The sequence below is a fragment of the Geotrypetes seraphini genome, chromosome 1 (assembly GCF_902459505.1).
Source record: "Geotrypetes seraphini chromosome 1, aGeoSer1.1, whole genome shotgun sequence".
Classification (NCBI taxonomy): Eukaryota; Metazoa; Chordata; class Amphibia; order Gymnophiona; family Dermophiidae; genus Geotrypetes; species Geotrypetes seraphini.
Window position 1 is genome coordinate 433,677,631 of NC_047084.1, and position 14,791 is coordinate 433,692,421.

At 39.1% G+C, this 14,791-nt stretch overlaps 1 protein-coding gene across 3 annotated transcripts in view; it reads right to left on the minus strand.

Annotated features, from left to right (window-relative positions):
• FOCAD (focadhesin) overlaps positions 1-14,791 on the minus strand; it is a 471,722-nt gene that overhangs the window by 201,681 nt on the left and 255,250 nt on the right. For all 3 annotated transcript variants that reach the window (XM_033919504.1, XM_033919495.1, XM_033919513.1), the window contains one exon: positions 6,991-7,123. In XM_033919504.1, coding sequence (XP_033775395.1) covers positions 6,991-7,123 — 133 coding nt within the window. The remainder of the gene's footprint in view (positions 1-6,990; positions 7,124-14,791) is intronic.

Below are 14,791 nucleotides of genomic sequence, written 5' to 3' on the forward strand. Positions count from 1 at the left end.
CTGTATCCCCCTTGCTTGCTGTATTGCTAACAATAAGGGTTCTAATACAACATCAAATAATAAAGGAGATAAAGGACAACCTTGTCTAACTCCCCTCTGCAATTGAAAACCATCAGATATCATATTATTAATATTTAATCTTGCAATCGGGAAGCTATACAAAGTTTTTACCATTTGTATAAATCCAGAACCTATACCAAACCATTCTAAAGCCTGATACATAAAATTCCATTCTACCCTATCAAACGCTTTTTCTGCATCCAAGGAAACTGTAAAAGCCGGTTCATCCATTTTTTTTGATAAATTTAACATATGAAACAATAATCTAGAGTTATTAGAGGAATGTCATTTAGCAACGAAACCCGTCTGATGCGTGTCTATAATATGTGGGAGAGCTTTGGCTAATCTCAAAGCCAAAATTTTCGCCAAAAGTTTATTATCCACATTTATTAAAGATATAGGCCTGTAGTTTGAAACCAAAGTAGGATCTTTATTTGGCTTAGGCAAAACAATTACTATTGATTCAGCCATAGTACCTTTAATATCACCTTTTATAAGTTGTGTCTGATATAAATTTAGTAAATATGGGGAAAGGACATTTTGAAATGTTTTATAAAATTCTACTGTATAACCATCACCACCTGGAGCGGATCCAACTCTAAGAGATCTCAACGCTGTTTCTAATTCTTTTAATGATATAGGTTCATCTAAACTCCGTTTCATATGATCAGGAATCTTAGGTCCATTAATAGAATCTAAAAATTTTTTACCATCTTTTTGTCTCTCCAAATAAGGCTCGGAAGAATACAGGTCCTTATAAAATTTTAGAAATTGTTTTAAAATTATATTTGTTTGATTTGTTATTATACCATTTTCATCTTTTATCCCATTTATATTAGTTCTTCTTTTTTTTGCTTTAAGATAATTTGCCAATAGTCTTCCCGCCTTATTAGAATTTCCATAATACATTGTTTGCTTGGAAAACAAATCTCTTCTTATCATTTTTGAAGTTAATTCATTATATTTACCTTTTGCTTTCAAAAGAGCTTGCAAAACCTCATGTTTCCATTTACTTACCAATTTAGCTTCTAATATTTTAATTTCTTTTTCTAATTCTATATACTGCATTTTAATCTGTTTCCTAACAAAAGCTGAATATGATATAATATTACCCCTCATAGTTGCTTTAAATGCATCCCATACATTCTCAATAGATGTATCCTCCACTAAATTTATTTGAAAGAAATCATTAATTTGTGTTTTAAAATTTTCCAAAAATTTGTCATCCACAAGCAATGCATTATCAAATCTCCAAAGAGGTCTACCATTCTCCAATTGATCCAATTGTAATTCTATCCATACTCCCGCATGATCCGAAATAACAATAGGATCTATGGAAGCTTTAATTACCTGTTGCACCTTATTTGTTGAAACAAAAATATAATCTATTCTTGAAAATGATTTATGAACATGTGAACAAAATGAAAATTCCTGATCATTAAAATGAAGAATACGCCATATATCCTTCAAATCACATGATTGACCCAAGATTTTATGCTTTTACCTGGTTTTTTATCCAATAATGGATCCATTACAGCATTAAAATCTCCAGCCACCACTAAATTAGAAGCAGCCAGTGGTAACAACATATTCTGTAACTTTTTAAAAAATTCTGATTGATTCGAATTAGGGGCGTATATATTAAACAACGTCAGAGTATTATTTCCCATACTTATATCAATATGTATCCATCTTCCATGTGGATCTGAATTTATTACCTTAAAATTGGCCGTACATTTTTTATTTATAAGAATTGCTACCCCTGCTTTTTTACCTTCTGCTGGAGCAAAAAAACATTCCTTTACCCACCCATCTTTTAGTTTTTTAGATTCCTTTATATTCAGATGAGTCTCCTGCAAACAATAAATATCTGCGTTTTGCTTTTTTAAAAATGCTAATACCTTTTTCCTTTTGATTACATGATTCAGGCCATTGACATTAATAGAATATATCTTAAAAGACATTATATATTTTAAAACTTATCATCATAATCTTTTTCCTTTCTTCCTTCATATTTAAAATCCAAAAAATTTTCTCTATGACACACATTTTTACCCCTGAAGTATCCAATCCCTTATTAACCTTTTCCTTAATCATTCTAGTAAATCCCATCTTTTTCCCACCCTTTCCCACCCAATATAATGACTGCTTAAGGACACACATTGGAACAGCAACCCAAACATCCCCCTCCCCTCTAGGCAACCAATATTTAATTAATATCCCCTTTATCATTTCTTAAAATAAATTCATTAATCTTTCACAGTGTATCTTAGTATATCTCCTTTTAAACATAAAATCTTTTTTTACCATTTTTTAAATAATTATATTTTCTATCTATCTATATTAACCTTTGATAACTTTAATCATATTTTACTCCTAACATTTCATTAATGTATCTTTATCCACTCATCAATCTTTAATTTATATTTCCCCAATATTTTAGTTTATATCATAAAATTCTATCATAAACATATATTTAATATAGTAATGTTATTTTTCCTATATCTCATACATTCTATTCCAGCAATTCATATCATCCTTTTAATATCTGAAAATAAATATCCATATCTTCATATACTTCTTTAAAAGTTGATTATAAGTTTATAATTATTATCATTTATTTATATTTTAACAATTTTTTTTTATTTTATTTTTTATTTTATTTTATTTTATTTTTTAATCTGGCCTGCTGAATTTGTCTACCGTATTTTTTGCTCCATAAAACACACTTTTTTCCAACCAAAGTGGGTGGAAATGTCGGAGCGTCTTATGCAGTGAAGATACAAATTTTTACCTCACCGTACCTCTTTAAAACACACATCCTGTAGTACTTTTTAAATCCCCCTTAAAGCCTGGTGGTCCAGCGTGTATCGGCAGAAGCAAATTTTCTGTGCTTCTGCCTGGGCCTGCGATGCTCCCTGAATGGCTGCTATCAGTTCTTGCGGGATTCGCAAGAACTGATGGCAGCTATTCAGGGAGCGGGGCAAGGCCAGGAACATGGAAAGCTCACTCCTGCCGATAAATGCTGTACCACCAGGATATAAGGGAGATTTAAAAAGGTATGATGGGGCGGGGGGGGGGGGGAATTTAAAAAAGGTACAGGGGGATTTAAAAAGATCCGTCCTATCTTGTCAAATTTAAGAACCCTTTGTGGCCCACAAGTCAAAAAGTTTGCCCACCCCTTATCTAGGCCTAAATTTTCATGTCTCTTGTTCTTATTTTGGGTAAGATATCATGAGGGATCCATAATCATAAACTTGAAAAACGGTGGGCAACAATTAAGAAAAGTGCGGCAGCTTGCCACAGTGTGTAGAAGATTGGACATTTCTTTATAAGATTAGTGAATTTAATTCCAAGACAGCGCCTTAAAGCTATTACATTTGTGCTGTGTTTGCAACTATTGAAGACAGCCCATTTGCCCAATTGTTGCCACCATTTTTCAAGTTTATGATTGTGGACCCCTCATGATATCTTACTCAAGTTAGTGCAATGTCTCAAATAATATACCTTCTTGTCAACAAGACTGACAAAAGAGCTCACCAATAATGTCAAAAAGAAGATCTGACATGACCCACATTGAGAATGACTACCTACATAGGGGCCCCTGGTGAATTGGTCTGATTTAACTGACAACTTTTCTCATAAATTCGGACCATGAGAAAATACAATCCGTAGATGTTCTTGGAAACTGGGATGAGACTGTATAATTCTCCAATGAGTTTTTGCGGGGTTAACTCCTGCTTGGAAGATATTTAAATACTTATAAAGAGAAAAAGATTTACAAAAATTTTTTTATATAAAAAGTTCTTTGACAGTATTTATTTGAAATAAGCTGAAGAAGAGTTTTCAATATTAATATGGATGAGGTTTTTCTGACCAATGATAGCTCCTAGTATGTGTACAGTACAGGAATGCTTTGCAGCTTCGCAGTTCTATCACACTGAGCTCTTGAGGTCTTTTCCTCTTCCCAAGATAATTGATACTCTTCTTTTCCCCTTTTTCTGATTATAGTATTGAGATTCAGTCTGCTATTTATTTATATTTTTGGTTTTTCCATTAAAGTTTGAGGGAAGGACAGGTGAACCTGCCCACAGAACTGAGGACCTGAAAGCGGCATCCTCTCAAGCCACTACATCCACTCTAGAACTTTGTAAAGATGTGAAGAGTAACTCAAGTAGCTGCACTACAGATTTCATCAGGTGAAACAACCTGGGACTCCACCCAGGAAGTCACTACACTACTTGTTGAATGTGCTGCAAGAGAGATAAGGGGGATGTTTCCCACAGGCAATATAGGAAGAAATCACCATGCAGATCCATCTGGCAATGGAAACTTTGGGAGCTGGTCTGCCCCATCTCGAGTGACTGGTCTGCACAAAAAGATGATCAGAAAGCCTGGAGTCATTAGTCTTCTCCAGGTAGATAAGCAGGGCCTTGTGCATATCCAGCTTGTGCAAAAGTTTGGCCTATTTGGTAGAACCCATAGGATGAAAGGTGGGCAAATGAAATTCCTGATTGACATGGAAGGCAGAAACCACCTTCAGAAGAAAGGAAGGAACTGGGCACAGAGAAACACCCAACTCCGTGAAACAAAGAAAAGGCTCCTTGCATGAGAGGGCCTGCAATTCAGAGATCCTTCTTGCTGAGACTATGGCAACCAAAAACACTGTTGACCGTAAGGTCTAGAAGGGAAGCTTCTGAAAGAGGCTCGTACAGACCACATTGAGGTCCCAAGACAGGAACGATCTGCGCAACATGGGTCTCACCCTGAGCACCCCCCTTAAAAATTGAGTGATATCCAGATGATAAGTCAGAAACCATAGGCCATTCAGCGCCCGAAAGTACGAGATACCGGCTATACAGGCTATCTGCACTTTGAGAGAGAAAACTGCAAGGCCCTTTCAAGAATGTCTTGCAGGAAAGCAAGGATCACCAGAACGAGATCCCTCTCTGGCTCCACCTGCTCCTTGGTTCAGCATACCTGGAAGGTCTTCCAGGCCTTAGTGTAAGCCGCAACCGTCGTAGGCTTCTTTGCCCTAAAGAGAGTCGTAACCATAACCTCCAAATAAGCCTTCCGATCAAGGCTGTATGCTCATATAAGCCACGCTGTAAGACCAAAATGTTCCAGCTTCTCTATCGGAACTGGGCCTTGATTGGAGGAGCCCCAGATGAACAGGCAGTTTCAGGCATCTGCCTCGCTGAAGATGCACCAAATCTGTGTACAAAGGCCTGCGAGGCCAATCTGGGGCCAACAGGATCACCATTCCCTGATGGTTCGCTATTCTGTGGATGATCCGACCCACCATGGGCCATGGGAGTAATGTTCTGTGGACAAGGGCTGTGCTTCCCCACTCAACTCTTCGACTGAATAATGAGGAAAAATGCCCTCTGGGAGTGATCACTCTCTGGGATCCAGAGTCTGTCTGCTGAGAATGTCAGCCTGGACGTTTTTACCCCTTTCAAATACTAATGGGAAAAACTTTTTGTTTCAAAATACTCCTATCAATAGTCCACTTAAAAAAAAAAAAAAGAGTGCTAACCTACCCTTGCCATATGGACAGCTGAGAGAGCCTGCAAATGAAGTTCTGTCCATTGGAATAACATCCATGCCTCCAAGTGAAGGACAGCATTCTGGTGCCTCCCTGTCTATTCACATAAGCCACCACAGCGGCGTTCTCTGAAAACACCCCGACAGCCTGCCCTGTCAGGAAATATTGCAACTTCAGCAAGGCCAACTGAATGACTCTCAGTTCCAGACAATTTATGGACCACTTGGTTTCCATTGGGAACCACCTGCCCTGGAGGGGGCAACCACAGCAGAGAGCCTCCCCCAGCTACTGAGGCTGGCATCAGTTGTGAGGGTCACCCATGAGTCAATTCTAAGAGTCTTACTCCTCACCAAAGTTTCCCTTTGGAGCCACCAATGCAGGCTGCACTTTGTCTCTTCAGTCCAGGGGAACTGCACCTGCAGGGAAAGACATTGCTGAGGCCATCTGGATAGAAGGGAGTATTTGAATGGGCGCATATGAGCCCTCACACAGGGAACCACTTCCAAGGAAGCTGCCATCGAGTCCACCACCTGCAGATAATGCCAAGCTGTTGGGCTCAGAAAAGCAAAGACCTTCAGGATCTGCTTTCTGAGCTTTTGTTTACATGGCTCAAGAAGAAAAGCATGACCCTACATAGGCACGCTTCACGCAAAGACAGGCCTTGGAAACGTAGGCCCAAAAAACCCTGGCCTACATTTCCGGCACCTATCTTTGCCGAGGGATCCTGAAAATAGTACATAGCTTGACATCAGCTGATCATGGTAGGGAAATCCCTAATCAGCTGAGCCAGCAAGACTCCCTGAAACTGTGGCTTTGGGGAGTCCTGCCGGTTCAGCTGATCGGGAATTCCCTTGCTGCGATCAGCTGAACTGGCAAGGAGATCCCCACTTCCTCTCTCCCTGCCTCCCACCCACCAATTCCTCCAGCCCCCCTCCAAAGAGAGCTCGCTCCTGCCAAGCCCAACACCCCACACACCCTTCAACACCTCTGACATCCCCCCTCCGGATTCCCCACACACATCCCCAACACCCCTCCGACATCCGTGCACACCCTTCCCCCCCCTACGTACCTTTGGCTGAAACATCAGCAGGAGGGGTGCCCACTCCCTCCTGCTGATAGGGCTGCTTCTTAAAAATGGTGGACCTTCCCCTACTAGTGCGTCTGGGATGCACTGGGAGAAGCCTAAGGCTTTAAGCCAATCAGCGACTTAGCCCCCTCCCAGTGCATCTTGGGATTCTTAAGGTACAATTCTCTAACAGGCGTCATGTGATTGACATGTGATCGGTAGCCTCTTAAGACAGCCACTGACTTCAGCACCAGTTAGAGAATCTGGGCTCTAATTATCAAATACTGTAAAGTCTAATTTTTGCAATTGAGCTTACCAGGTAAGACTGCAACGGCTGTGAGCATCATGAGTTTCACATATGAGGAACCTGGCACAGAGAGATCTACTTCTTTCTCCTCCTCATCCTCAGCCATGTCTGCCTCTTCTAGTGGAGGTACTTCAGGTCTTGCCTGCATAAAACAACCAGCAGAAAGAAAAAGAAAAAAAATAGTTTGAGCACAACTTATTTATTTTTAGAGCAGAACATCCCACTACATGAATTTCATGTAAAAAACAAAACAAAAAACCTGGAGGTTTCAAGTGATGGAGTTCTTCCCAAAGTTATGCTCAGTATACTTGAACATTATCACAAATGTTTTAAAAAGAGAATAGTAACCCACAGCATCCCTGGGTAAGTCTAGGGGATGTCAGGCTCTAGGGCAGGGGTGACCAACCCTTTGGCTTCCCTGGGCCGCATTGGCCGGAAAAAATTTTTCTGGGGCCGCACAAACACTAACACTAGCTGATGAGCCAAAAAAAGGTTAAGCAGGTCCCAAATTTGCAATCACTAATATACCGTAGATGTACATATCTAATAATAAACCTTCATTAAAGGGACACTGTGGAAAGGAACCCAAAAAAGCAGTAATACTCTGACTGAGTGATCCTCCACGTGCACCACTGACAGTGGGAGCAGCCACAGGTTTCCACATCCCCACTCTGATGAGCAGGGATGCATGCTCCTGGTTCTCCCATTCACTTCTATTATAGCTACGGTGAGTGGGGATGCTGAATCAGCTGTCAGGAGCGCATGTGGAGGATCGTTTAATCAGGGTAAATATTACTGCTTTTTTGGGCCTCCCACTTTGAGCTTAGGCTCCCTCAAAATGAACATCTCCCCTGTTGTAGCTAGTAGGGATCCCCAAGCCTCACCAACTGACAGCCACCTCCTCCCCCTCCAACTTCCCAAGTTCTGCAGCTGGCAGCAATATTGCAGAGCTGCAGCCTTCCCTCCTCCCTGCCCCCCTTTGGCTTTCATGCATGCATGAAAGCAGGGACAGTTTGAGGATATTGCCACTGGCTGCAAAGCTTGGAGATTTTGAGTTGCCAGACTGGAGGAAGATGCCTTCAGTTGCCAGGGCTTGAGAATCAAACAAAACAACTGCAAATATGTACAAGATACAAGATACCAAACAAGGGTAAAAGGGTTTTTATTATACTTTTTGATTTGTCACAATAAATTTTGCCTGTATCTTGTACATATCTGCAGTTGTTTTGTTTGTTTTCCGGTTGGTGTTTTTTCTGCAGACAAGGTTGGACCTTTCCCCTCTCTTTTGTTGCTTAGGGCTTAGGAATCCCCACTAGCTCAAGTATTTATAAATTGCACTCAGGCAGGGAGAAACTTTGGTGCCCATCCACTAATTTTGGGCTGTATATGACTAAGTCATTGAATACAAAAATAATTGTGATGCACATATCTCAAAGCTAACATATTCCAGTTAATAAATTCAAAATAAAACCATTTTTTCTACCTTTTTGACTGGATGTTTTGTTTTTCCATCATCTTGGTTCCAGTTTCTCTTTCTGTTTTTTCTCTATCTTCAACTAATTCTCTTTCCAGTTTCTGCTGTCCATTTTTTATCCTCTTCTCTCATTCCATTTCCTTCTTATGCCTGTCTCCAATGTATTGATTTTTCCCTTTCAGCTTTAACTTTTTCTTTTCTGCCTCTGTCTACTCAAATCTTGCCTTCTTTCTCACCCTTCTTCTTTTTAAATGTTCAGCTATCTCTCAATTCCCCATCTTCTCTGTCTCTAGCTCTCACATTTTCCATCTCACTCCTTTCCCAGCCTCCTATTCCCTTCTATCTACTCCCCATTACCACATTTCTACCACTGTACTCACTGCTCTCTCACTCATCTTGTCATCTCCATTTTGACCTCATCCACAAAAGCCCTGCCTGCAGCATTTGCTCAAAGCTACGGGAAGCATCTTTCATGTGCCTCCTGTGGCTGATCTGCAAGTGTTCTCTCTGATGTCGCAACGTCAGAGAGAACACTTCCGGGTCAGCCACAAGAGGCACATAGCATCCGCTGCTCACGGCTTTAAGCAAACGCTGCAGCAAGACGGAGGAGGGAGCCGGCAGAGGAAAACACTGCATCGTGAGCGCGGCCGCACAGAATTTTTCACGAGGAAAACACCGCATCGTGAGCAGGGCCGCACAGAATTCTTCATGGGGCTGAATGCGGCCCACGGGCCATGGGTTGGACACCCCTGCTCTAGGGGAAGGAGCTGATCCCCAAAAGGGGTTGAGACTTTAGGGAGGATCTGATCAAAGAGTGGTGATAAGAGTTGAAGATATGACTGCAGGGATGAGGTTGGATCAAGGGGAAATGATGGCTGGTGAGGTAAATCACTTCAGCAGTGCTATATGATGTGATTAGTAACTTTTCAGTGGGGCCACACATCTTACACAAAATGCATGATATGTGGAAGCACCCAGACTATCTGGCATTGTATTTAACACTTTTCTGTGCAATATGACTACCTTGCACGGTAAATGCAGGGCTGATACTGTGCATGCTCCCTGCATATACCATACACTAGCTTTGCAACTAATGCCAAATATAATTGGAAGGATTATAAAAGGCTGAATTATTGTTTCTGGTGGAATTCAGTTTGTCATGTATATAAAATGGAAAGAGCAGTGCAAAAAGGTTATTATAATAAATTTAAGGATGTGTGGGGACCATTATTAAATTATTATAATGAATAATTTACACTTTCCCCAATGTTAATATACATGTGGATTTGGGATAGGGGGTGTTTCTTGGTTTTCCACTAAGAATATATATATGAAAGACATAAGATTATTTTCATGAGATATAATATAATGATATTTGAATTTGGGAGGGGGGTGGGGTTAAATCTTCTTGTTGTATAATATTGTAGATTTTCAAGTGGTATTGTAATATGTTTGTTTGATATTTATTGTACACTTGTAAGATATAAAATGAATAAAGAAATTGAAAAAAAACCCATCCGATTGTAATATTCTTTGATGTGTAACATTTCCCTTGTATTGTTTTGTTTATTGTTCTATGTCTCTGAAACTGTTATTTAAATAAATGAAGACTTACAAAAATAAAAATAAAAAGCTTTGAAAAAACTTAACACACTTTAGTAAAAGACTTTCATTATATTCTTATATACCTACTGGGAGAGGAGAAAGGGGAAGAGAGACAAAGAACAGTAGAAGAGGGTGAGGAAGAAGAGAGGGTGTGGGGGGAAAGAGGAGAGAGGTGTTTAGAAATTAAGGATACTAGTGGTGCAGGGAGAAGGTTCTGTTGTTTTTGTGGATGGCAGGTTGTATTAAACTGGTACTCCCAACTCCAAGTACTTGTTATGTTGCACAATTCCCCCCTCCCTCATCCCAACCAATAAGGTGGTTGTGCTAACACAGCCCGACTTCTGCAAAAGGTTCTCTACCACCAGCTTTACAAAAAAAAAATACAAGCAATAAAAAGAAGAATCAGTACAAGGGAAATGCACTTCAATTAAACATTATTGTATTGAATTGTGTTGTTATAATGAAATAGTACTAGTGATTTTATGTTACAGTTTTTGATTAAGTCTTTATTTATATCAAAATTACACAAAAATACAGAAACCATATCTAAGAAGTGACACAATACAGAGCAAAGAAAATTACCCATGCAGTGATCAGAAATCATTCAACACTGACCATTTTTTTTAAAATTTAACAATAGAATTAGACTTTTTATCATTATAATATTCATATCTGTATGACAAACATAATAGATTCCACCATCTGGTATAAGAAACTTGTGAAAGATCCTTCCATGAAGTACAAATAAGTTTTAAAGCTGATATAAACAAAGAATCCAGTAATTCAGCATTATCATCTACTTTTCAGAATGTGTGTGGTGCAGTGGTTAGAGCTACAACCTTGGCACCCTGAGGTTGTAGGTTTGAATCCTGTACTGCTCCTTGAGACCCTGGACAAGTCACTTAACCCCCATTGCCCCAGCTACATTAGTTAGAGTGGGAGTCTGTTGGGACAGTTAGGGAAAAATGCTTGAGTATCTGAGTAATTTGTAATCTGCATAGAATTGTAGGATATGCGGAATATAAACTATAAAAAAAAGATGCTAAAAATTTTACACATCATGGATCATACATCAATCCAAAATTTAGAGACAAAGGAATATTCAAATAGAAAATGTTTAATATTACCAATATTTGTACCGCAAGTCCAACAAGTTTTAGGAAATGAAGGATCTTATACAGTGTGATTTCAATGGAGTCCATACAGACCAATGCATGAGAAAATACACATATTGAGTAATAGAGGCAGATTTAAACGATTTATATAGAGAGAGCGCCAATTGGCATCCCAGTCAGAATCTGAAATAGTCAAGTTTAGATCTTCATCTCAGGATCTGCGAAGGTTTCTCATGACATCAGAAGTAATAGTTTTGAAGAATTTATAAAATTGTGAAGCTTCAAGACCTAATACACAGGTCTGAGGAGGAATGCAGGTCATTGAAGGGAATACGACTTTTGTTAAGAGCAGATATTAGTTGAAGCCATGGAAAAAATTGAGCATTATCTCTAAGTCATACTCGGTTTGAATTTCAGAAAAGGTTCTCCACTGTTTATTTTTTTGGATTAATAAAAGAATCAATGTCCCATATATCTTTCACTTGCCAATTAGGCCAAGATATCATTTTTTTTTTTTTTATCAACCAACAGTAAGGGATTATTCTATAACGGAATATCAAATGAATTAGACATAAGTACCTCAAGCTTGGAATCTAGAAATTTGAGAGTATTGTAAGTGCACTTTATTATAGGATTCTTTCTTTCCTTTATTGAGAAGAGCCATACCTGTCATCTTTGCTAATGAGAATGGGTTCATATGGTGACATTCAATAAGTAGCCATATGAGGTTAGAAGAGTAAGAGTTTGGTAAAATCCATTGAATACCCTGTCTCAATATAAAAACTTTGTGATACAAAAGTAGATCTGGAAAACTGACTTAGAAGATTTTAGTTTAAAGGAAATTCTAGGGAACTTATTCCATAGAAAAGTAGATAGAAGTTTTTCAGCTGATTTGTAAAAATTTGAAGGAAATAAAATGGGGAGCATACTTAAAGGTACATGATTTGGGGGTATAATCATCATTTTTAAAGAAGCTAAACAACCCCACCAAGACACTTTGAGAGGTGACTAAGGCTGAATAACATCTTTGATTTTTGCTAGGACAGTGGTCATGTTAATTTTGGAAGAGGCGGTAATGTCTCTGTTAAAGAGAACACCTAGATATTTGATAGACGAAGAAACCTATTTCAAGGTTAAGTCATTGATGGAAAAGGGAATGCAGCGATCATTTAAAGGCATACGTTCAGTTTTATCCCAGTTAATTTTATAATCAGAAAAACTAGCGAAATGGTTAATAGTTTTAATTAACTCAGATAAAGATTTTTCTGGTTCTATTACATATAGAAGAACATCATCTGCACAAGCAGAGAGTTTAAATTCAATATCTCCAAAATGAAAACTTTTAATATCCTTGTTTTGTTGAATAGCAAGTAAAAGGGGTTCAAAGCTAAGTTAAAAAGTAATAATGAGATGGGGCATCCCTGTCTTGTACACATCTAAGGGTGAATTGTTCAGAAAGTTCACCATTAGCCATGACTTTTGACGATGGGGCTGTATATAAAATTTCAACCATGTGAATAAAAGTAGGAGGAAAACCAAAATGGGATAGTACAGTAAATAAATATTTTCACTCTACCCTATCAAAAGCCTTTTCGGTGTCCAAAGAAACAGCTAAATCAGGAAAAGCTATTGATTGGGCAGAGCGGATAATGTGACAAAAAAGGTGGGCATTGTCAGACCCATACCTTCTCTTCAGAAAACCTACCTGATATTTATGTATTAATGGTTGAATGACCTTCTAGCAATCTAAAACACAATATTTTGGTATATATTTTATAATCCAAATTTAACAAGGATATGGATCAATAGTTTTGTAATAGTTTAGAGTCCATTCCCGGTTGTGGTATTGCAACTATATTTGCTTCTGAAAATCTACTCAAGGAAGAAGGGTGTGAGATCAGATCTTGATAATAAAGTTGGAGTTTAAATGCACGGAGATTGGAGAAACATAGAAACATGATGGCCCATCTAGTCTACTCATCCACAGTAGTCATTATCTCTTTTTCTCTCCAAGAGATCCCATATGCCTATCCCAGGCCCTCTTGAATTCAGACACAGTCTCTGTTTCCACCACCTCTTCTGGGAGACTGTTCCATGCATCTACCACCTTTCTGTAAAAAAGTATTTCCTCTGATTACTCCAGAGCCTATCACCTGTTAACTTCATCCTATACTCTCTCATTGCTGAGTTTCCTTTCAAATGAAAGAAACTCGAGAAATGCGCATTTACATTATATAGGTATTTAAACATCTCTATCATATCTCCCCTCTCCCACATTTCCTCCAAAGTATACAGATTGAGATCTTTATGTCTGTCCCCATGTGCCTTATGATGAAGACCACATACCATTTTAGTAGCCTTCCTCTGGACTGACTCCATCCATTTTATATCTTTTTGAAGGTGTGGGCCTCCAGAATTGTACACAATATTCTAAATGAGGTCTCATCAAAGTCTTATTCAGGGGCATCATTATCTCCTTTTTCCTACTGGCCATACCTCTCCCTATCCAACCTAGCATCCTTGTAGCTTTCGCCGTCACCTGTTCAACATGTTTGGCCACCTTAAGATCATCACATAAAATCACACCCAAGTCCCGCTCTTCTGTCGTGCACATAAGTTCTTCACCCCCTAAACTGAACCGTTCCCTCTGGTTTTTGCAGCCCAAATGCATGACCTTGCATTTCTTAGCATTAAATTTTAGCTGCCAAATTTCAGACCATTCTTCAAGCTTCACTAAGTCTTTCTTCATGTTATTCACAGCATCCGGTGTGTCTACTCTATTGCAGATTTTAGTATCATCCACAAAAAGGCAAATCTTACACGACAACCCTTCAGCAATATCTTTTTAACATTTTTATAAATGAACAGGCCTAAGAACAGATCCTTGAAGCACTCCACTGGTAACATCCCTTTCCTCAGAGCGATCTCCATTGATCACTACCCTCTATCACCTTCCACTCAACCAGTTCTTGACCCAGCCCATCACTTTGGGACTCATCCCTTGGACACTCAATTTATTTATTAGATATCTGTGTGGAACATTGTTGAAGGCTATGCTTAAACCTAAATACACCACATCTAGCGCACATCTTCTATCCAATTCTCTGGTCACCCAGTCAAAGAAATTGATCAGATTTGTCTAACAAGACCTACCTCTAGTGAATCCATTTTGCCTCCGGTCTTGTAATCCACAGGATTCCAGAAACTTGACCATTCTCTGTTTTAAAAGTGTTTCCATTAATTTGCTTACCACAGAAGTCAGACCTACCAGCTTAAAATTCCCTACTTATCCCTTACTTCCACTTTTGTGGAGAGAGACCACATCCGCCCTTTTCCAGTCCTCCAGTACCACTCCCAACTCTAGAGACTCACTGAGAAAAGGTCAGTAAGCAGAGCTACCAGAACTTCCCTAAGTTCCTTCAGCACCTTCGGATGTACACCATCTGGCCCCATCGCTTTATTTTAGCTAACTCCTCATGAACACAACCATCTGAAAATCAATAAGGGTTTATTACTCCTCCATCCCTATTCACGTTTGTCTTCTGCGGTCCTGCTCCCGACGCTTCAGCCGTGAACACAGAACAGAAATATTTGTTAAGCAATTCAACCTTTTCTT